Consider the following 25353-nt stretch of genomic DNA (forward strand, 5'->3'; position numbering starts at 1 on the left):
CAAAGAATGATGTTTCCACCTCCATGCTTCACGGTTGGGATGGTGTTCTTGGGGTTGTACTCATCCTTCTTCTTCCTCCAAACACGGCGAGTGGAGTTTAGACCAAAAAGCTCTATTTTTGTCTCATCAGACCACATGACCTTCTCCCATTTCTCCTCTGGATCATCCAGATGGTCATTGGCAAAATTCAGACGGGCCTGGACATGCGCTGGCTTGAGCAGGGGGACCTTGCGTGCACTGCAGGATTTTAATCCATGACGGCGTAGTGTGTTACTAATGGTTTTCTTTGAGACTGTGGGCACAAATCTCTTCAGATCATTGACCGGGTCCTGCAGTGTAGTTCTGGGCTGATTCCTCACCTTCCTCATGATCATTGATGCCCCACGAGGTGAGATCTTGCATGGAGCCCCAGACCGAGGGTGATTGACCGTCATCTTGAACTTCTTCCATTTTCTAATAATTGCGCCAACAGTTGTTGCCTTCTCACCAAGCTGCTTGCCTATTGTCCTGTAGCCCATCCCAGCCTTGTGCAGGTCTACAATTTTATCCCTGATGTCCTTACACAGCTTTCTGGTCTTGGCCATTGTGGAGAGGTTGGAGTCTGTTTGATTGACTGTGTGGACAGGTGTCTTTTATACAGGTAACGAGTTCAAACAGGTGCAGTTAATACAGGTAATGAGTGGAGAACAGGGGGGCTTCTTAAAACTAACAGGTCTGTGAGAGCTGGAATTTTACTGGTTGGTAGGTGATCAAATACTTATGTCATACAATAAAATGCAAATGAATTACTTAAAAATCATACAATGTGATTTTCTGTATTTTTGTTTTAGATTCCGTCTCTCAAAGTTGAAGTGTACCTATGATTAAAATGACTGACCTCTACATGCTTTGTAAGTAGGAAAACCTGCAAAATCAGCAGTGTATCAAATACTTGTTCTCCCTACTGTATACTGAGATGTGACAGATCATGTTATACTTAGATTGCATACAGGTGGACTTTATTTAACTAATTATGTGACTTCTGAAGGTAATTGGTTGCACCAGATCCTATTTAGGAGCTTCATAGTAAAGGGGGTGAATACATATGCAAAAAAATGTATTTTATTTTTAGCATTTTTTGAATTTTTTTTTTTCTTCACTTCACCATTTCGACTATTTTGTGTATGTCCCTGGCATGAAATCCAAATATAAATCCATTTAAATTACAGGTTGTAATGCAAAAAAATAGGAAAAACGCCAAGGGGGATGAATACTTTTGCAAGCCACTGTACATGGATGAATGCTATCTGGCAGACTGCAACCCCTTTCATTAGTCCTGTGTCATTCCATTTTTATTGTTTCGCTTGCTTGGCCCACTGTGTCAAAGTCACTCTGGTTGAGAGCAGTAGCAATGCATTTGCAGTTCTCCATGGCTAACATTATATCTTTAGAAAATATTGCAGTAGAAAGGATTATCTACACATAACGAGCAGCTCCATTTTATAGACAGATGCTACACAGCAGACCAATCCGAAACTCATCTCTCGGAATGTCCAGCCCATTCATTATCTCAGCCAATCATGGCTAGCAGGAAGGTTCCTGACTTTTTCTGTGGCTAAACCAACCAGGCTAGGAATTTAACGACTTTATTCGTATTTAAAGATGGCATACAAGTTTGTTATGTAAGCACATGAAAGTTCACATGTTCCAGAAGGCAATTCTGCCAAAAATGATTTTTTTTAATAAATAATAATAAATGTTCAAATGCCTCTCCTGTGAAGTCGTGACTATGCCTAGTTTCCTGAAACGAGTCGCAATTTGACAAGCACTTGAATTTCCCAGCGGCAAATACATCATTCACAAGTCATAGGCTAATATTGTCACCATCAGACTATTTTTGATTTAATCTCGTCTTTACATATACTAAATAATGTACAGTGCATTCGGAAAGTATTCAGACAGCCTTACTGTTACCCCAAAACATTACATTACAGTCTTATTCTAAAATGTATTAAAGCTTTAAAAACATTTATCTACATACAATACCCCATAATGACAAAGCAAAAAAAGTTTTTTTAGAAATATTCAGACCCTTTACTCAGTACTTTGTTGAAGCACCTTTGGAAGCGATTTCAGCCACAAGTCTTATTGGGTATGACACTACAACCTTGGCACAACTGTATTTGGGCAGTTTCTCCCATTCTTCTCTTGCAGATCCTCTCAAGCTCTGTCAGGTTGGATGGAGAGCTTTGCTGCACAGCTATTTCCAGGTTTCTCCAGAGATGTTAGAAAAGGTTCATGTCCAGGCTCTGGCTGGGCCACTCAAGGACATTCAGAGCCACTCCTGCGTTGTATTGGCTGTGTGCTTAGGGTTGTTGTCCTGTTGGAAGGTGAACCTTCTCTCCAGTCTGTCCTGAGTGCTCTGGAGCAGGTTATCATCAAGGATCGCTGTACTTTTCTCCGTTCATCTTTCCTTCAATCCTGACTAGTCTCCCAGTCCCTGCCGCTGAAAAACATTCCCAAAGCATAATGCTGCCACCACCATGTTTCACCGTAGGCATGGTGGCAAGTTTCCTCCAGACATGACACTTGCTATTCAGGCAAAAGATTTCAATCTTGGTTTCATCCGATCAGAGAATCTTGTTTCATGGCTTTGTTTTTGCTCTGACATGCTCTGTCAACTGTGGGACCGTATAGAAAGGTGTGTGTGCCTTTCCAAATCATGTCCAATCAGTTGAATTTACCACAGCTGGACTCCAATCAGGGTGTAGAAACATCTCAAGGATGATCAATGTAAACAGGATTCACCTGAGCTCAAATTCGAGTCTCGGCTAAGGCATTTCTGTTTTTTATTTGTAATAAATTCACAAATTCTAAAAACCTGTTTTTGCTTTGTCATTATTGGGTATTGTGTGTAGATTGATGAGAATTTGTGTTTATTTAATAATTTTAGAATAAGGCTGTAACGTAACAAAATGTGGAAAGAGTGAAGGGGTCTGAATACTTTCCGAAATTAGTTTGGATTTAAAATGGACCATTATCATGCACCTGTCTCCAGGCACGGGAAAAACATGTCATCTATGCACTTAAGTAGCGACTGGAGGAAGCTATTCCTTTACTTAATTTGCATTGCCCTCCTGTTGTAAAGAGATGCATTGTACTTAATATTAGGAAAGTTGATAAATAAATATAATAGGCCTAGCATATAGAAAGCCGATGGGATCTTTTATTTAAGCTTTATTTAACTAGTCAAGTCAGTTAAGAACAAATTCTTATTTACAATGATGGCCTACCCTGGCCAAGCCCTAACCCAGATGACTCTGGGCCAATTGTGCGCTGCCCTATGGGACTCCCAATCACGGCCGGTTGTGAAACAGCCTGGAATCGAACTAGGTCTGTAGTGACTGAGATGCAGTGCCTTAGACCGCTGTGCCATATCCTATAGAAATGTTGCGCAACATGGGCTCTCATGAAGTGTTTGATTTAGATTTCCGAAACATTTGCATTGATATCAGTGATTAGAGGGACAATGGAGTGCTGAGTACCAGGCAGTTAGCAAGTTTGGTAGGCTACTAATGACCATCCGCTGCATCAGCGCTTGGAGAAGCCTAATTACCATGACTAAACGGTCACGCGGAAGTTGACTGCCATCATGACTCGTGACCGCTGGTGTGGTGGTCATACGGTCACCGTAACAGCCCTACCCATAACATAATACAGCCACCGCTAAGCTTGAAAATATGGAGAGTGATACTCAGTAATGTGTTCTATTGGATTTGCTCCATACATTGTGCCTTGTATTCAGGATAAAATGTTAATTGCTTAGCCAAAGTTTTGACAGTATTACTTTAGTACCTTGTTGCAAATAGGATGCATGTTTTTGAATATTTTTATTCTGTACGGGCTTCCTTTTCACTCTGTCAATTAGGTTAGTATTGTGTAATAACTAATACTGTTAATCCATCCTCAGCTTTCTCCTATCACAGCCGTTAATAACAGGCTATAAGTAACAAAAAACAATCCCCATCAAAAACCTGTCAATTAACGGCTGTCCGCATCTGTCTTGGAAGGTCGCCAAGCGACAGTGGTGTTTTGTCAGACCATGAGATATCCTGAAAATCTGCCGTCTTACGAAAACGTCTGTAGCGTTCGAATCCTTTGTGCTACAAACTAATATGACCCCACGTTGGAAAGGGAAGACTCTCACAAACATGATAATGGTTGGTCTACGACACCAAACAGTGCCACTGGACTCTCTGAATTTAAACCACACAAATGAATGGAAGCATGGAGGTAGTTTTGTGCCAACAAAAATATATACACTGCTCAAAAAAATAAAGGGAACACTAAAATAACACATCCTAGATCTGAATGAATGAAATATACTTATTAAATACTTTTTTCTTTACATAGTTGAATGTGCTGACAACAAAATCACACAAAAATTATCAATGGAAATCAAATTTGGATTTGGAGTCACACTCAAAATTAAAGTGGAAAACCACACTACAGGCTGATCCAACTTTGATGTAATGTCCTTAAAACAAGTCAAAATGAGGCTCAGTAGTGTGTGTGGCCTCCACGTGCCTGTATGACCTCCCTACAACGCCTGGGCATGATCCTGATGAGGTGGCGGGTGGTCTCCTGAGGGATCTCCTCCCAGACCTGGACTAAAGCATCCGCCAACTCCTGGACAGTCTGTGGTGCAACGTGGCGTTGGTGGATGGAGCGAGACATGATGTCCCAGATGTGCTCAATTGGATTCAGGTCTGGGGAACGGGCGGGCCAGTCCATAGCATCAATGCCTTCCTCTTGCAGGACCTGCTGACACACTACAGGCACATGAGGTCTAGCATTGTCTTGCATTAGGAGGAACCCAGGGTCAACCGCACCAGCATATGGTCTCACAAGGGGTCTGAGGATCTCATCTCGGTACCTAATGGCAGTCAGGCTACCTCTGGCGAGCACATAGAGGGCTGTGCGGCCCCCCAAAAAATGCCACCCCACACCATGACTGACCCACCGCCAAACTGGTCATGCTGGAGGATGTTGCAGGCAGCAGAACGTTCTCCACGGCGTCTCCAGACTGTCACGTCTGTCACATGTGCTCAGTGTGAACCTGCTTTCATCTGTGAAGAGCACAGGGCGCCAGTGGCGAATTTGCCAATCTTGGTGTTCTCTGGCAAATGCCAAACGTCCTGCATGGTGTTGGGCTGTAAGCACAACCCCCACCTGTGGACGTCGGGCCTTCATACCACCCTCATGGAGTCTGTTTCTGACCGTTTGAGCAGACACATGCACATTTGTGGCCTGCTGGAGGTAATTTTGCAGGGCTCTGGCAGTGCTCCTCCTGCTCTTCCTTGCACAAAGGCGGAGGTAGCGGTCCTGCTGCTGGGTTGTTGCCCTCCTACGGCCTCCTCCACGTCTCCTGATGTACTGGCCTGTCTCCTGGTAGCACCTCCATGCTCTGGACACTACGCTGACAGACACAGCAAACCTTCTTGCCACAGCTCGCATTGACGTCCCATCCTGGATGAGCTGCACTACCTGAGCCACTTGTGGGGTTGTAGACTCCGTCTCATTCTACCACTAGAGTGAACGCACCGCCAGCATTCAAAAGTGACCAAAACATCAGCCAGGAAGCATAGGAACTGAGAAGTGGTCTGGTCACCACCTGCAGAACCACTCCTTTATTGGGGGTGTCTTGCTAAATGCCTATAATTTCCACCTGTTGTCTATTCCATTTGCACAACAGCATGTGAAATGTATTGTCAATCACTTTTGCTTCCTAAGTGGACAGTTTGATTTCACAGAAGTGTGATTGACTTGGAGTTACATTGTGTTGTTTAAGTGTTCCCTTTATTTTTTGAGCAGTGAAATTTTCCTGAGCTTTCTTATATCTCCTAGACAACATTATGATTTATTTTGTACATGTATGAATGTGTTATTCAGTACATTTCTATGGGCTGTAGTAGTAAAGGCCAAATAAAAGATTTTATCAAATAACTTTTACATATTTACATATTTTTGTACACCCAAAGGGGTCCTAAAATTCCAAATCAAATAGCTAAATGATCCATGGTATGGCCACCTTAAAACAATACCATATTTTAGCTTAGTATAATTTTTACCCATCTACCAATAGGTGCCTTGGCGAGGCATTGGAAAAGCTCTCTGGTCTTTGTGGTTGAACCTGTGCTTGAAATTCACTGCTTGACTGTGGAACCTTACAGATAATTGTATGTGATGGGTACAAAGATGGTGTAGTCATTCAACAATCCTATTAAACACTATTATTCCATGTCCATGCTTTTTATGTGACTTGTTAAGAATTTTTTTACTCCTGAACTTATTTAGGCTTGCCGTAACATAAGAATACTTATTGACTCAATACATTTCAGCTTTTTATTTTTTACATTTTTATTTTTTATCAGTGACACAATCATTTTTTTTAAAAGCCATTTTAAATTCAGAATAACACAACAAAATGTGGAAGAAAAAGTCAAGGGGTGTGCACTTTCTGAAGGCACTGGTGTGTATACATACATACATGCTGAGTGTACAAAACATTAAGGACACCTTCCTAATGTTGAGTTGCAGCCCCCCTTTTGCCCTCAGAACAGTCTCATTTCGTCATGGCATAGACTCTATAAGGTGTCAAAAGCATTCTACAGGGATGCCTGCCAATGTTGACTCCAATGCTTCCCACAGTTGTCAAGTTGGCTGGATGTCATTTGGGTGGTGGACCATTCTTAATACACACAGGGAACTGTTAAGCATTAAGAACCTAGCAGCATTGCAGTTCTTGACACAAACCAGTGTGCCTGGCACTTACTACCAAACCCCGTTCAAAGGTACTTAAATATTTTGTCTTGCCCATTCACCCTCTGAATGGCACACAGACAATCCATGTCTCAATTGTCTCAAAGCTTACAAATTCTTCTTTAACCTGTTTCCTCCCTTTATCTACAATGAAGGGGATTTAACAAGTGACATCAATAAGGGATCATAGCTTTCATCTGGATTCACCTGGTCAATCTCATGGAAAGAGCAGGTGTCCTTAATGTTTTTTTTTACACTCAGTGGATAGATAGATATTGAATTACACCTTTTTTCTTCCACATTTTCATTACAATTCAGCTTGCTGACATAATTATTTGGTGAAGAACAATAAAACCCGTTATCTCTATATATATCTATATATATATCTATATATATATATATATATATATATATATATATATATATATATATATATATACATATATACACACATATCTATATCATGAGAAAATGAATTTAGTTACACACCTTTCAAAATAAACCACTGAAAATATAGAGTATATACACATGGAGAAGAATTATCCTGCTATGTGATCTATAAAGACCTTTTCCCTTGGCTGGTGGTGTTTGAAAGGGACACATTTTGAGGATAAATGCTCATTCACCCGACACATCAGGTACCTCTTCAGATATTTACAAAAGGTCTGATCTCTAAGCCCATAAACTATTGGACTAATAAGCCTGGGCAAAATATGAACAATTACATAGCTAGTAAACCGGATCTCCAGCGCATGTGTGGAAAATATATATAGCATCAGGCTGTCAATCAAAGGGCCTATGTAGGTGAACATGCACATTAACAACTGTACAGCATGAAGCAAGATGGTGTTGCGAGCCTTCCTGGCATCTGCATGAGCCGCCTTGGCAGTGAACATGATCCTGAAATACGTATAGAAAAGAATGAACCAAACAACAGTCAGATACACAGCGTGGGAAATGTATTTCTTCTCTATCAGGTACGGGTTGCGGAAAAGTGAGTCTCGGCTACAGAATATTTTGGAGTGGAAGAACTGAAGTGGTTCTGTGGCCAAGAGAATGAAAAGGTCAGGCAAAATTGGAATGGCGGCCATGATCCAAATGATGCCAATGAGAATGTAGGTCCTGCGCACTGTACATATCTGAGAATGGCGCAGCGGTATACATATAGCTATATAGCGCTCTAAGGCCATGGTAGCCAGGTTCACAGGAGTATTCAAAGTGGTAAAAATGGCGATCATCAAAAGAAAGCAGCAAAAAGACACATTGATTGTGAACAGGATGTAGCTTATGACATGCAGGAAGACAGCAATGGTCAATTGGATCATGTCATTGATCACCAGGTGGATGAAGAGGATGTAGCGAGGGTTGACATTGAAGGTCTCGTGTTTCAAGAAGGTGTGGACAAATGTGCCATTGATGTAGTTGATGGAGATCCACAGTGCCACCACAATAATGTTCTTTGTCAAAGCCGTGACAAACGTGTCTCTGACGTTGAGAGAGACGTATGTGACGTTGCCATCGACTGAGAAATTCATCGCTCAATAGTTGCAACCTGTAATGCAGTAGATTAGAAATATTTGGGCTGAAATATAAGGTAAATCAGAGAGCGCTTTGTCATTTACATCCTCAAAAGTTCAGATATTTACCTCATCATCCATGAGTTTTATCATACTGCTGCTATTTCTAAATCTTGCTGTAATAATGACTTGGTTAGGTACAGTAATGTACCATCTACTCACCTTTCTAGATGTCCTCTAATCTCAAGATCAACCTGACATAATATGTTCTTCATCTCTGGCATGAGTTTATATAGTATAATTTGAGTCCTGGGACTAACTTCTGACAAGGAGGGTCATTCCCTTAACACGGGCCATATTGCTCACACATACAGCTTTGCCACATGAGGGTGTTGGAAAAAAACATGATTACATGATATGGTTTAAGTGATGTTTAACTCATAATCTAATGTAACACCTTTTTCCCACTTACTTTGGCTGTCATCGATTGCCCAAGACAGATTCTTTTGATATTTTCTAGCTAAATACATTCCTTTAATTGTTTTGTTTTCTGCTGCTTGGGATTTGATAAATGGTTTGATTTAATATTTGTCCTCACATTCAATTTCAAATCAGCATCCCTTTGAAAATAATCGGATCCCCAATGGACACATTAGAATAGATCATTCACAGCTTGTGCATAATCAAGGGAAGGCTACAAAGCCCACGCCCAAATACATTTTCATATATTCATGCTTATTGACATAGCCTAAACAAATACACTGTATATATTCAATCTCCAATCTCCACAGTTGGATCTGTGGAGAGCCTATGCCTCTCTCGCTCAGATTTCTGGCTCACAGCCTATGAGTACATTAGATGTACATTATGTACTTATTGACCTCTGAAGAAGTCGAAGTGGGTTTAAGTTGACTCCAAATGCCACTTTAACACTATGGTTTAAACAGGTGTCATCCCTGTTACCACCAAAGTTCATCAAAATCACAATTTACATATGTTGAACATTTTGTTACATTTATTTCACCAGTTTCTTGTGGTTCCTGAATGGGGAAACATCACTGTTAATGTGTTAGTTGCTAAAGGGTGGTGACTCAAATATGAACTGCTGTAATAAAATCGCCAAAGTTGTATATCATCAGTGCTTTAGACTCCAAATAACACTGTGCAAGTCTGTTTACTAACTTAAAGACATTTTGATACTGTAGACCATGCACTGCTTTTATAAAGGTTACACAATATTCAGCTATGTACAACCGCTATTGTTTTGTTGAACTGTCTTTCCATACATTGCTGGCATTGTTTACCGAGTGCTTAATTGCAACATGCATGTTTGCCTATGGGTTCTCTTTTCCTATTTCATTTTAAAGAGTGGAATATATTCTGTCCACTCATCTATGATTTATCACTTGATATGATTATTAAAACATTTATTTTTCATCCAAAATTAACCAAAACAAACTCAACCATGATGCACTTAACACCCGGTGAATGTACACTGTTACACTGTCTAGCATTGAAGGTGTAGTGGGCCCCACTTCAGGACCCACAGGAGGGTCATATGTAGGCTGATATGTACCTGGGCTTGTGCCATCATGGCCATTGAGGCCAAAATAAATGATTTTATTGGCTGAACATTGTGCTCTTCAGCTCAAATTTCTGTAATCAAACCCAGTAAACCAACACATAAAGCATGGTATGAAGAGCAGCTGAATCAATACAGGAGTGGTTTTACTTTTAGACAGCTATATGGTAATATAGCAAATTCCCCGATATCAGGGTACTCATGTCAACGTGTTTGCTTTCAGAGCATATTTGATCCCAAATTATAAGGGGGAGCGATACCTCGGTGTATAGACAGCTATATGGTATGTGCCAACACTTCCTTGTCTGAGCTCCTCTGCTTCTTCCGTTCACTTGGCAATGTTACACCAGACTGAGAACTTTTTAAAGGCCGATTGTTGTTGAAAAGCAGTTGCATATGTTTTTCCACAGCTCCTTGTGAGAGTTGAAGGCCAGATTACCTATTGGGACAATTAACATGTCTTTTACCAAGGCTTGGGGGACCATCTGACATTTCACATTCTCCAGTCTTGGCTGGGAGTCGGCAAACACGGCAATGGAAAGGGGAGCTCCGTCCCATTAGCCTTAATTAGAAGCTACTGACAAAGGTCATCCAGGGTGGGACACCTGTGGAACGACAACATGGCATCCCAGGGACTGATTAGAACATCTATGGAGATAAGAACTGAAGTTCATCACCATAAAGTATGTCTCTGTTTGCAAACAATAATGAAGCAAGATCCCACTACACATTACTTGTCAATTTAGTCCCTCAGGGGTACACGCAACAACACTTCTCAGCCCAATTACAGGGTGACTGCTCTCTGGTTGCAATGATTCTACGAGCCAGTTCAGTCTTTATTACCATCTGTGCCAGAATAGAGTCTTCAACCATTACAGAAAAAGGTTATTAGAAAAAATACAAAAAATACAGGTAACCAAATATAGGAGTATAAATCTTTCCCATCACATGGTCGTTTAATATAAGACTAAATAAAGAAACTAAAAGGCCCTCTTGTTCATTTACATCGCTCAGTGATATTCTCTCGGTCTCAAGAAAATGCAGTAAAATGCTTCAAAGAAGCTCACTCCATTTAAAATAAATTATAAACAGGGTGGTTCGAGCCCTGAACGCTGATTGGCTGACAGCTGTGGTATATCATACCATTTACCACGGGTATGACAAAACATGTAGTTTTACTTCTCTAATTACATTGGCAACCAGTTCATAATAGCAGTAAGGCACCTCGTGGGTTTGTGATATATGGCCAATATACCACGGCTAAGGGCTGTGTCCAGGCACCCCGCGTTGTGTCATGCATAAGAACATATACAAACACCTCCTCGGGGCTTATTGCTTAAGTAAACCACAGCAAAAGTTGGGCGTAAACTTCCCTTCCTTTGTGGTGGTTTTTTGATTTCACATAATATACCAGTATATTCAAGACCTCATTCAACTTCATAAATAGTTACAAAGTACGACAATCAATGTGATCTTAATTACTCATTTAGGATGTCTTTTTGGAGCTCAAATTCATACAGAACTTTCTCATCCTCTTGACAGTAATGTTTTGCTGTGATCTAGGTAATTTTGTGATGCTTGGTTTCACTTTTGTGAATCCAGGAACCCTAATTTTGTATTCTTTACGACTCTCCTATCATTTATTCCTCTAAAACTATTGGATTATATTACTTTCTATGAGAAAATGCGTCCGAATTTGAAGTGGTAATAATACTTATTAATTATTTTTTGCCCCAGTTATTTACTGCTGGTATCAAACTTGCCATAAACACATTACATTAACAAACCATATAAAACATATTAAGGATAAATGGAGCACAAATAAAAACCGTCTGGTGTGAGAATGGAAAAATACTGTGTATTTAAGACGCACTATGGAGACATCGACCCCGGCATTTCCTGGTTGCTAAAATTCTAATAGTTTGCCTAATTTAAGTTCATAGTGACATTATAGTGTAGAGCATCATTGTACCATGTAAATCGTTGTGAAATATATTTTCCATAAACAATAATATTTTATTTTCAGCTGTTTGAAGATGTACAAAAATGAAAGTAAAAAGACACAAACAAAACTTTAAAACGGGAAGCATAGATCTACCAGCTTCTTAGACTTTCAATGACAGATCTATAACTCATATTTCTATGTGAATTTGGTTGGGTGCCCAAAAAGTTGCATATTGGAGCTTTAAGTTATAAGCAATGGCTGTACTTTCTAGTTGCCTGTGCTTATGTCTACATTAAGTATGGATGTGCTTGACATGACTTAAGTCCATTGCATGTCCACATTCATGCACTGAAATAAGATATTCTACATAAAATATTGTTTTGGGTCATTCACATCATGGAAAGTCGACATTGATAGGACTTGTGTTTTTACTTTTACATTCTTGACAGGAAAATGATTCTATGCTCAAAGCATCTCCTTATTCTTGTTGGGTTACTTGAATGACATCCCTCATTTTCGTGACAGCAGCTGGTTCTCCATGTCCTCCAATTGTGCAGTCATACCCGCCAGTATAAATGGGTTAAGGAAATAAACACATCATTCAATTTTATTGTCAAATAGCCTGTCTGAAAAAAGTTGGGCTGAGTTTAATGATATTGTGGTGGGTAGTAGTAGAATGGGATGGCATTATCGGATTGATGTTGGGCTGAATCCTAACTTGAAAAGTGTGCACAAGATTTGGACTTTGGTATAAATGATGCATTGATGTCAATGGAAGATCTCTGCAACAACTTGAGTTACAAACACACACACACGCGCACACACACACACAGGCATTAGGATTTGGGCCTACAGTATATCACTTATATGCATATTTATAAAGTATCTAAGGTAATGATAAAAAAATATATATACAGTACCAGTCAAAAGTTTGCACACTTACTCATTCAAGGGTTTTTCTTGATATTTACTATTTCCTACATTGTAGAATAATAGTGAAGACTTAAAAAAATATGAAATAACACATATGGAATCATGTAGTAACCAAAAAAGTGTTCAACGAATAAAAATATATTTTATATTTGAGATTCTTCAAGGCTGCCTTGATGACGGCTTAGCACACTCTTGGGAACTGGAAACTTGGAAAAATACGAGAACTTGGGAAAAATACAAGGTCAAATCATGATGTCAGTGATCTTCAGTTCAGAAAGTCGGGGCTCTAGAAACAGGCCCGAGTTCCTGAGTTGGAATTCCGAGTTCAATGACCGTTCAAATTGATTTTTCCCAGTCGGAGCTCGTTTTTTTCCTCCAGAGTTCCCAATTGTTTTGAACGTAGCAATAATCCCAACCCATACTGATTGTCATAGCTATCCACCATGCATGAATCTGCAGTTAGCTAAAGTTAACCAACAAGGCTCAGTGTTAGCTAGCTAGCTAACCATACACTTTAATTCGCAATAAAAACAACTTTCTGACAAAATTATAAACTTATATCTGAATGTTGCTAGCTAGATTCTCTTACCCGTATGCATAGATGAATGCTTCTCCCTCTCTGTCACGGATGCCATGGTTGCCCTTAGTTTGAAGATGGAATCCAGAGACAGGTGTTTTATCAAACAGCCTTCTGTGTGTTCTCTTTTTCACTTCCTCCACATTTTTGCAATCAAATGCCAGAATTTTAGCTATCATACTTTGCTTCCACCGGGTATTCCACTGATTTCAAAACTCGGTTAACTTCTTCCGTGACAACAACACTGTTGATCTCCATTTCAGAAGACTCTACAATGTCTGGTTCATTGAAAATGTTTTTACGTAAATCAGGTATTTTCTCATGTTCTGATTCATTTTCAGTCAGAGAGAGTCCGCATGGCACGATTGTCCTCCAGAAAGTGGAGGGCATTAGCAACACTTTAGCACTTTTTCACGATATCTTTCACAAAAAGCCACGGTAGAAAGGATTACCTGCACATGCTACATGGCAGACGACTCCAAACTCATCTCTCGGTATGTCCAGCCGATCCATTATCTCAGCCAATTATGGCTAGCGGGAAGGTTTCCCTTTTTCCGGGGCTAAACCAACTAGGTTAGTGATTTAACAATTGTATTCGTATTTACAGATGGCATACAAGTTTGTTATTAAGGCACATGAAAGTTCACATTTTCCGGAAGGCATTTCTGCCAAAAACGCATTTTGATCAAAAATAAATGTTTTAGTTAAAATAGTTATCCTGTGAAGTAATGACGTGCGAAATGCCTATTTTCCTGAAACGAGTCGCATATACAGTAATTGGTCATGCTACAACAGGGAAAAGACAAGCTACAAAGTGCACCTTTAATGAACAAGTGCAGTATATAGAAGGATATGTTTTGTTTTCAGCTGCTCCAGAGTGGACATTGTTGCTTGCTGGAACTCAACCAGACTCTCACAGGCACATGGGTCTTTCACCTCAAGCTCTCCCTGGCTCTCCTCTGAAACACACACGCGATTTGTTTTACTGTCTTTATAGGAAGAAAGAAAGAAAGAAAGAAAGACAGAAAGAAAGACAGAAAGACAGACAGACAGACAGACAGACAGACAGACAGACAGACAGACAGACAGACAGACAGACAGACAGACAGACAGACAGACAGACAGACAGACAGTAGATTGTGTTCTAAAATAACATGTTCTAATGTGTTGTGATTTGTGATTAGCTTTGATCATAGAATACAGTACCTGCACAGACATTGAGCTTGAGGTTCTCGGCTATCTGGTTGATGAAAGTGAAGTCAGTGGTATAGAAGAAGTGCTTGTCTAGTGGCTCTGAGGCAATCTCACGCAGCTCATCCTCCACGGCCTTCCCAACACCAACAGCATACATGGTGATTCCTGACAAGGAGGACAACACACTGTCACAAAAATGTTGGATGAAGTCCTAAATTGTATTTAATTGCAAGAACTGTTTTGTTGAAACAGCCAGTAACACACCAAAGTAGCGAATGGCAGCCGATTTGGACACATTTATTGTCTGTAAGTAGTACGTATTACGCTTTAAAGAAAAAGTTATTAAACTGTTTTCATGTATGAACCAATTGATTCCATATTTCCTAATCATGTTATATGAGCTCTTATCAAAGCAAGATATTCTCATTTTAATGCAATCTTTGTCATTCCCTTGGCTTCATGTAAACATTACTGCAGGAGCTTTACAAGTTTATGTCACTGACCTTCTTCTTTGGCCTTCTTGGCCCACTCAGTGATGTCGTCCTGAGAGCGGCCGTCAGTGAAGACCAGGCCCACGCGAGGGATGTTCTTGCGGGCACCCTCGGCCTCCGAGAAGCTGTTCTCCATCATGTGCTTGAGGGCCAGGCCCGTCATGGTGCCCTTCTCCATGTACTCCACGTTCATCACCGCCTTCTTGATGTTATCTGCCTTCTCGTACATTTTGAGGGCGAACTCTGTGCGCACGTGGCTGGAGTACTGCACTAGGCCCACTCGAGTCCCATGGGCGGACACATCCAGGGAGTCCACCACCTGGTTGACAAACTGCTTGACCAGCTCAAAGTTCTGGGGACGCACGCTCTTGGAGCCATCGATGAGGAGGACCAGGTCAATGTTGGCCGATCTGCAGGCTGGGTAGGACATTGGGGTAATCAGGGCCCTTTTCATACAGTAACATGCCCCTTTCATTTACCATGCATGGATTGTAGGTCTTCCATAAAGCACTGTGGGATGTGCAGTTATTATTATGCATTTTACAAGATCGTCATTGTAAAAGAGAATTTGTTCTCAAAGACTTACCTAGCTAAATATTTTTATTTTGCAAGAGCTGGATTTATTTGTAGGTTATGTCATTTCAGTTGCAAGGCTCAAGCCACGCCACCTGACAATACAGCTCAGGTCAGCTTTCATTTGATTTTGTTTGAGAAGTGGATTATCGATTTGTCAAGTAATTGTCACGTCACCGATTGATCTGACAATATTCATACGATTACCTGTGCAAACCACATTTTATCTTGGGCTTTACTATCGTGGAGAAGTGTGTAACTATGTCTCAAAAGAATGGGGGTATTGTCAGAAATCGTAGACATGGGGGTTCTATTTTTACAAAGCTAGCGCAATGATAAATCTTAGCGCTGGCGGTGTGGCTAAAGGTCCGGGGGTGTATCAAAAATATATGAGCTATTATCACAGGGAATTGAGTGCAATAGCTGGCAGTGGTGGGAAAGGGTTGGGTTTAACTCATTATAGGTGTGAAGAGGGCTTAAAACTCACAGGCCAATCAATGCTGTTCAAAGCTTAATACGGCATGCCGTTGTCTCAAGTTCTGTAGGTTACTGACGGTCTTTGTGTTGTCTTAATTCGGCCGGGGGCACGGAATAGTCTCTTCGTAGTCCATTGTGGATTGATATAGTTTAATAAATAGCAGCATACCGCCCTGCATCCCACTGCTGGCTTGCCTCTGAAGCTAAGCAGGGTGGATCTGGGCCAGTCCCTGGATTGGAGATCAGATGCTGCTGGATCTGGAGGACTAGTACGGGGCACTCTTCCCTCCGGTCTAAGGAAATCCCAATTCCCAAGAGCAGTGAAGGGGACATTGCCCTGCGTAGGGTGCTGTCTTTCAGATGTGACATTAAACAGGTGTCCTTGACTCTTTGTGATCATTTAAAAATCCCATGGCACTTATTGTAAGATTAGTGGTGTTAACCCTGGTGTCATGTCTAAATTCCCAACCTGGTCCCATTCCATCATGGCCACCTAATCATCCCCCTCATTCCAAATCGGCATATGTCACTTCTAAACTGATGTGTGATGAGTGTTCTGGCACAAAAATAGGTTGCTGTGTGTCCCCCAGGTGGGTGCTATACATTGGTAAATTGGTTTCCCTCTACTATGCAAAGTGCTATGAGTACCTCAGTTGGTAAAAAATAGCTATATTAATTATTACAATAACCAGTAATAGCAACAGTGAAAAACATGGTTTTATATGATTGAATATGTTTGGCGTGTATTTGGTAACCGGTCAAGAGCCGCTCTTTGGAAATGGGGATGGATACAAGCCGACTGGAGTAGCCTATGCACTGCAGGTATGCCTATGTGAAATGTGAATAATGCAAAAGCCTCGAGTAAACCATTTTAGAAACCTTTTATGGATAGGCTACTTGGCTAATGCATGTCCAGGATTTAAAAAAGACACCAGACGCATTGCTATTGAACCAGCTTTCGTTATAGTAGGTTAGCATATACGGGCTTGCTTTTTAATCAAACAAAACGTAAAACAAGCAATTGTTAGACATGTACACATATACAGGTTTAAAATAGCATTTGGCACTGATGAACGCCTAATTTGGAACGCAGTGGCTGTACAGTAACATGCTATACATAACGTCAGACCTCAGGCTATGCGCTTCACAGCGCTCTATGGGTTTTGAATGGAAGCCATTCTGAACATAATTACAGTGCGCTAACAAGATGTTGCCCAATCCCTCCCGCTAATTGGGTAACTTTTGCTAATGTTTTGTTGACTCAGTGACGGAAATGCTATAAATTAAGAGGACTCGCCACGTTCAAAAGGGTTTATGCTGATTGAACTTTCTAGTTTTTCATTTTTTTCCACTTAATATACTTTGCCATATCCCTTGAAGTATGGTGGGCGGCTAGTCTAGCCAGCAATAAAGGCATTCAGGCAAAAAAACAACACTGTCAGAAATCTTAAAGTAAATGATGTTGTCACATCGTTGTTCAGTGATGACAGTAATCCATCTGAAGGTCATAATCCATTTCTTAATGTATTTGATGATGTGTTTTGAATATCTTGTTAAAATAGTGTTATTCTATCATTTATGTATTCAAATAACTACCGTTTTCTTAAACGGAACATTACTAATGTTGTGTGAGATAGAACCTTCCCACTGGTTGAATCAACATTGAATAAAAATATTCCAAAACATGCATCCTGAACTTTATGTCCTGAATACAAAGTGTTATGTTTGGGGCAAATCCAATACAACACATTACTGAGTACCACTCTTCATATTTAAAGTTGCTTACTTTACCACATTCTTTTCAGTATTATTTTAGTGCCTTGTAGCAAACAGGATGCACGTTTTGGAATATTTTTGTTCTGTACAGGCTTCCTTCTTTTCACTCTGTCAATTACGTAAGTATTGTGGAGTAACTACAATGTTGTTGATCCATGTTCAGTTCTCTCCCATCACAGCCATACAATCTGTAACTGTTTAAAAATCCCCATTGGCCTCATGATGAAATCCCTGAGCAGTTTTCCTTCCTCTCCGGCAACTGAGTTAGGAAGACTCCTGTAACTTTGTAGTTAATGGGTGTATTGATCCCATATCCAAAGTGTAATTAATAACTTCACCATGCTCAAAGGGATATTCCATGTCTGCTTTTTTTCATTTTCACCAATAGGTGAAATTAGTTATTTAAAACTTAATTATTCTGTCAATATAATAATAAACATACAGTAACAGTCTAAGGTTTGGACACACCTACTCATTCAAGGGGTTTTTCTTTATTTTGACTATTTTCTACATTGTAGAATAATAGTGAAGACATCAAAACTATGAAATAACACATATGGAATCATGTAGTAATTAAAAAAGTGCTAAACAAGTTTACATACACCTTAGCCAAATATATTTAAACTCAGTTTTTCATCATTCCTGACATTTAATCCTAGTCAATATTCCCTGATTTAGGTCAATTAGGATCACCACTTTATTTTAAGAATGTGAAATGTCAGAATAATAGTAGAGAATGATTTATTTCAACTTTAATTTATTTCTGTCACGTTCTGACCTTTTATTTCCTTTGTTTTGTCATTATTTAGAATGGTCAGGGCGTGAGTTGGGTGGGCAGTCTATGTTGGTTTTTCTATGATTTGGGTATTTCTATGTTTCGGCCTAGTATGGTTCTCAATCAGAGGCAGGTGTCATTAGTTGTCTCTGATTGAGAATCATACTTAGGTAGCCTGGGTTTCACTGTGTGTTTGTGGGTGATTATTCCTGTCTCTGTGTTTGCACCAGATAGGACTGTTTAGGTTTTTGCACATTTCTTGTTTTGTTAGTTATTTCATGTCTAGTTCCTTTATTAAAGAACATGAATAACCACCACGCTGCATTTTGGTCCGCTTCTCCTTCACCACAGGAAAACCCTTACAGAATCACCCACCACAACAGGACCAAGAGGCGTGGTAAACAGCAGCTGCAGCAACAGCAGAAGCAGGAGAAGCGACAGGTGCAGCAGGAGCAACAGCAGCAGCAGCAAAGGCAGCAGCAGGAGAGGCTACAGAGGCAGCAGCAACAGGAGCTAAGAAGTCTGGAGTATACGACTTGGGAGGAAATACAGGTGGGCGGTCAACCCAGGGAGAGTGCCGGAGCCCGCCTGGGATTCGATGGAGCAGTGCGCGGAAGGTTACAGGAGAATGAGGTTGGCGAGACAAGCACGGTGGCGCGGACGGAAGCCCGAGAGTCAGCCCCAAACATTTCTTGGGGGGGGGGGGGAAGGCACAGGGAGAGTATGGCAGAGTCAGGAGTCAGGAGTCAGACCTGAGCCAACTCCCCCTGTTTATCATAAGGAGCCAAGGAGGAAACCAGAGCCGGTGTTGGAGGTGAGCGAAGCAGAGACGGTGAAGAAGTTAATGGGGAGATTGGAGGAGAGAGATACGAGGGAGTTGCTGTGTTGGTGCGTGTCGACGGAGCGTGTCGAGGATTTGACACCTGGGTCAGCTCTTCATACTCGTCCTGAGGTGCGTGCTAGTCGGCTGGTGAAGATGGTGCCAGCCTCACGCACCAGGCCTCCTGTGCACCTCCCTAGCCTTGCACATCCTGTGCCAGCTCAGCGCTACAGTGCGCCTAGCAGTGCTAACCGTGGCGGGCGTGGTACTGGTCAGGCACCGTGCTCTGCGGTGGAACGCACGGTGTCCCCAGTATGCTACATCTCAGCTCCTCACATCTGCCGGGCTAGACTGAAGATCCAGCCAGGGCGGTTGGTGCCAGCACTGCTCTCAAGAGCTCCAGTACGCCTTCACGGTCCGGTCCATCCTGTGCCACCTCCACACACCAGCCCTCCGGTGGCAGCTCCCCGCACCAGGCTTCCTGTGCGTGTCCTCGGCCTAGTACCACCAGTGCCAGCACCACGCATCAGGCCTACAGTGCGCCTCTCCGGCGCTGCCGGAGCCTCCCTCCTCTCCGGCGCTACCGGAGTCTCCCGCCTCTCCAGTCCAGAGGCACCAGAGCCCCTCATTCCAGAGGCGCCAGAGCTCCCTTGTCCGCGCTGCCAGAGCCTTCCTCTCCAGCGTTGCCGGAGCCTGTCTGCCAGGAGCCGCCGGTCAGCCAGGGGCCGCCAGCGCCCCTCAGCCCAGAGGCGCCCCTCAGCCCAGAGGCGCCCCTCAGCCCAGAGGCGCCAGAGCCGCCGCCCCTCTGTCCAGAGCCGCCGCCCCTCTGTCCAGAGCCGCCGCCCCTCTGTCCAGAGCCGCCGCCCCTCTGTCCAGTGGGGTCATTGAGAAGGGTTGCCATGGTTAGAGAGCCACGGAGGCGGACAATAAGGCGGACTAAGACATTGGTGAAGTGGGGTCCCGCGCCAGAGCCAACCACCGCGGACAGACGCCCACCCAGACCCTCCCCTATAGGTTAAGGTTTTGCGGCCGGAGTCCGCACCTTTGGGGGGGGGGGGGGGGGGGGGGGGGGGGGGGGGGGGGGGGGGGTACTGTCACGTTCTGACCTTTATTTCCTTTGTTTTGTCATTATTTAGTATGGTCAGGGCGTGAGTTGGGTTTGTTTTTCTATGATTTGGGTATTTCTATGTTTCGGCCTAGTATGGTTCTCAATCAGAGGCAGGTGTCATTAGTTGTCTCTGATTGAGAATCATACTTAGGTAGCCTGGGTTTCACTGTGTTTGTGGGTGATTATTCCTGTCTCTGTGTTTGCACCAGATAGGACTGTTTAGCTTTTCGCACATTTATTGTTTTGTTAGTTATTTCATGTCTAGTTCCTTTATTAAAGAACATGAATAACCACCACGCTGCATTTTGGTCCGTTTCACCACAGGAAAACCCTTACAATTTCATCACATTCCAAGTGGGTCAGAAGTTTACATACACTCAATTCCTACTTGGCAGCATTTCTTTTAAATTGTTTAACTCAAGTTGGGTGAATTTTGGCCCATTCCTCCTGACAGAGCTGGTGTAACTCAGGTCAGGTTTGTAGGCCTCATTGCTCACACACTTTTTTCAGTTCTTTAGCTAAATAGCCCAGAATTGTAGCCTACTCCCGACCATCACGTTGTACAGCGCCATATTTTCTGTTCCATCCTAACGGAAACCCAGAGCAAAATTTCTTAATCAGTCCCATATACTATGTTTTTACAAAAAGGTTTTCAATTCTCTTGTACAGCCATGAATGAAGGCTGTCAAATGCTTCTCAAAGATGCCCTCTGTTGGTCTAACTAGCATTCATGTTACCAGTGGGTGGCACTTAAATAACGTGCCATAGAATTATGCGGCACCACGCAAGCTTTGCTGCAGTATGCTGCAACTTTTAAAGGACGAACCACTAGTCATCCTTTGCCTTGATGACAGCTTTGCACACTTGGCATTCTCTAAACCAGCTTTATGAGGAATGCTTTTCCAACAGTCTGGAAGGAGTTCCCACATATGCTGAGCACTTGTCTGATTATCCTTCACTCTGCGGTCCAACTCATCCCAAACCTCAGGTGTGTTTTGGGTCATTGTCCTGTTGAAAAATAAATGATAGTCCAACTAAGCACAAACCAGATGAGATGGCGTATCGCTGCAGAATGCTGTGGTAGTCATGCTGGTTGTGTGCCTTGGATTCTAAATAAATCACTGACAGTGTCAACAGCAAAACACCCCCCACACCATCACACTCCTCCTCCATTCATCACAGTGGGAACCACACATGCGGAGATCCTCCGTTCACTGACTCTGCGTCTCACAATGACACGGCGGTTGGAACCATAAATCTCTCATTTGTACTTATCCGACCAAAGTACAGCTTTCCAGCAGTCTAATGTCCATTGATTGTGTTTCTTGGCCCAAGCAAGTCTCTTCTTCTTTTTGGTGTCCATTAGTAGTGTTTTTTTTGCAGCAAAATCGACCATGAAGGCCTGATTCATGCTGTCTCCTCTGAACAGTTCATGTTGTTACTTGAACTCTGTGAAGCATTTATTTGGGCTGCAATCGGAGGTACAGTTAACTCTAGTGAACTTGTCCTCTGCAGCAGAGGTAACTCTGGGTCTGTCACAACTTCCGCCAAAGTTGGTTCCCCTCCCTCGGTTTTGCCTCATTAAACTGCTCCCGTTATTACCCAGTTCTGCTCTCCCGCGCCTGACTTCCCAGCAGCCAGTTACGCACCTCTTACAGGGTCTTCCTTTCCTGTGGCGGTCCTCAAGAGAGCCAGTTTCATCATAGCGCTTGATGTTTTTTTGTGACTGCACTCAAAGTTCTTGAAATGTTCCAGATTGACTGACCATTCGTTTCTCTTTGCTTATTTGAGTTGTTCTTGCCATAATATGGACTTGGTTTTTTACCACAACTGATTGGCTCAAACGCATTAAGAAAGAAATTCCACAAATTAACTTTAACAAGGCACACCTGTTAACCTCTGGGATATGTGGGACGCTAGCTAAATGCAGAGCGCCAAATTCAAATAAATTACTGAAATTAATCAATTAATCAAACTTTCATTAAATCACACATGCAAGATAGCAAATTAAAGCTACACTTGTTGTGAATCCAGCCAACATGTCAGATTTCAAAAAGGCTTTTCGCCGAAAGCAAACGATGCTATTACCTCCGTAAACAAAGAAAGAAACCATATTTCATCCTTGCAGGCGCGACACAAAACACAGAAATAGAAATATAATTCATGCCTTACCTTTGACAAGCTTCTTTTGTTGGCACTCCAATATGACCCATAAACATCACAAATGGTCCTTTTGTTTGCATAATTCCGTCGATATATATCCAAAATGTCCATTTATTTGGCACGTTTGATAGAGAAAAACACCAGTTCCGACTTGCGCAACGTGACTACAAAATATCTCAAAAGTTACCTGTACTTTGCCAAAACATTTCAAACTACTTTTGTAATACAATTTTAGGTATTTTTTTAACGTAAATTATCAATAAAATTGAAGACGGGATGATCTGTGTTCAATACAGGAAGAAAACAAACTGTAGCAAGCTTTCTGGTCACGCTCCTCCATCTAACAGTACACTTCAAGTGACCCTCGTTCAAGGATGGCCGTACTTCTTCATTACACAAAGGAATAACCTCAACCAATTTCTAAAGACTGTTGACATCCAGTGGAAGCGATAGGAACTGCAAGAACTGCAAGCAAATCTGGATTCCCAATGAAAATCCATTGAAAAGAGAGTGACCCCAAAACAAAACAAAATCTGAATGGTTTGTCCTCGGGGTTTCGCCTGCTAAATAAGTTCTGTTCTACTCACAGACATGGTTCAAACAGTTTTAGAAACTTCAGAGTGTTTTGTCTACTAATAATATGCATATCTTATCTTCTAGGGATGAGTAGCAGGCAGTTGAATTTGGGTATGCATTTCATCTGGACGTGAAAATACTGCCCCCTGTCACCAAGAAGTTAATTGAAATGCATTCCAGGTGACTCCCTCATGAAGCTGGTTGAGAGAATGCCAAGAGTGGGCAAAGCTGTCATCAAGGCTAAGGGTGGCTACTTTTAAGAATGTCAAATATAAAACATTTTGATTTGTTTAACACTTTTTTGGTTACTACATGATTCTATGTGTGTTATTTCTTAGTTTGATGTCTTCACTATTATTCTACAATGTAGAAAACAGTAAAAACAAAGAAGAAACCTTGAATGAGTAGGTGTCCAAACGTTTGACTGGTACTGTTAAAAGGCCATATGTGGTTTAAAAACATTTGTATCATTTCAAAGAAGAAACAATTACATTTGACATTCAACTGAATGTCTGAAATCCCACTGAAATATATCGATTCCATAGATTTACTCTCATTATACTATTGTTAATGTGCTATAATACAGTCAAAATTTGAAGGATTATTTAAATTTCAAAACGAGTTGAGTAATTTACTCCATTATGCAGCTGTTACATTTACAGAACTTTATTTTTGGCCTTTTATCAATTTTGACGACCTTTGCTAATTTCATTTCTGGAGCACGTTAGATACTGTATCCAAGATACTACAGAGTCAACTGAATAGAAGTAGTTGTATAGAGCTATTGCATCCAGGGGTGTATTCATTATGCCGATTTGGTTGCAATACATCTCTTAAATGGAAGCAAATGGAACGAAACCGGACCTAGCTGAATTTGTCCAATAGAATCTCTTGTTTTAGTACACAACTGTTTGAACTAATGATTAAACCTCTGGTGAACCACATGAGATGTACACTCTTAGGAAAAAAAGGTGCTAAGTAGAACCCTTTGCAGAGAGTTCTACCAAGAACCCTTTTATCTTTGAAGGGTTCTTCCTAGAACCCTCTATGAACAGTTCCACCAGTCTTATTAGCCTTTAACATTCAACTCTCTTAGTGATGAGTCATTCGCGAATGAACACTGTTTTTGAACAGATCTTTTTGGTGAATGTCGGGAACCGACTCGCATCTGTGAAAGAGCTGTTCATTTGGTTCACTGATTTGCATACTGCTACTACTGCTTTTTGAGCTCCAGACAACGACTTTCTGTAGATAAGTTCTGTGAAGATTGTAATTCCTCACTGCAGAATCAATAGGCAGTGAGAAGAGAGCCTTATTATGGTCCATGCAACATTTTTGCAAGCTATCTAATTTCATCTGGTAAAATGTATTTGAACACAGATTTCATGATCTGACATAATGATAGGCAACATTTTAGGCTTTACACTACAAATGAGTTATTTTTCAAGGGTTTTAATACATTTTTAAGCACTACTGAATGACGAGCCGTTTGGGAGCCAAATGAATGCCTCATTTAGGTGAGCAGAGCCAAAAGATCCGGCTTATGGAAAATATTTTGAATGTCCATCAATACTCTTTATGACAATACCTTACATATATCATAAGGTATTTATTTGAGGGCCTTGTTATACCCTAACAGTGGTCAAACTCCTGGTTTACAACTCCTGGTTTACAAATCACATTACGCTGGCATGTAAAGTGATGAGTAATTCTTATTGGAATCCAGCCAGAGTCAGGATATCCAATAATTGGAACTTTCAATCACCCACAACATGCATTCAGAATGACTGCCAGGGTAGGAAAGACTATCTAAAGCATCTAAACTGGTACAACCATCTAAGTAATGGGTGCAATACATCAAACTCCTAACAGGTTGGATTAGTTTAGAAAAATGTATGTTATTTATCTTTGTGTAGCATATGATTAAATCAACCAACCAATGTACACTACCGTTTAAACTTTTGAACACCCAAAACACACAAAATGTTGCCCATGGGGCGACGCATAATTGGCCCAGCGTCGTCTGGGTTAGGGGAGGGTTTGGC

The 25353-nt window shown here is 41.5% G+C and overlaps 2 protein-coding genes across 4 annotated transcripts in view; both read right to left on the bottom strand.

The window, feature by feature from the left end:
• Positions 1-7280: 7280 nt before the first annotated feature.
• On the bottom strand, positions 7281-10577 carry LOC110493176 (odorant receptor 131-2-like). The gene has a single exon (XM_036949844.1). The coding sequence runs from the start codon at positions 8334-8336 to the stop codon at positions 7341-7343; it is 996 nt and encodes a 331-aa protein (XP_036805739.1). The 5' UTR covers positions 8337-10577; the 3' UTR covers positions 7281-7340.
• A 245-nt stretch (positions 10578-10822) lies between these two features.
• The window catches only part of LOC110493849 (matrilin-4), a 42800-nt gene continuing 28269 nt past the window's right edge, over positions 10823-25353 (bottom strand). For 2 of the 3 annotated variants that reach the window (XM_021568365.2, XM_021568364.2), the window contains 4 exons: positions 15053-15457; positions 14562-14714; positions 14210-14314; positions 12257-12414 (listed from right to left, as the gene is read on the bottom strand). In XM_021568365.2, coding sequence (XP_021424040.2) covers positions 12356-12414; positions 14210-14314; positions 14562-14714; positions 15053-15457 — 722 coding nt within the window. In that variant the 3' untranslated portion in view covers positions 12257-12355. Of the gene's footprint in view, positions 12415-14209; positions 14315-14561; positions 14715-15052; positions 15458-25353 lie in introns of all 3 variants that reach the window. The other variant, XM_036949843.1, reaches the window with a different exon arrangement.

This window comes from Oncorhynchus mykiss, chromosome 17 (genome assembly GCF_013265735.2).
Source record: "Oncorhynchus mykiss isolate Arlee chromosome 17, USDA_OmykA_1.1, whole genome shotgun sequence".
NCBI lineage: Eukaryota > Metazoa > Chordata > Actinopteri > Salmoniformes > Salmonidae > Oncorhynchus > Oncorhynchus mykiss.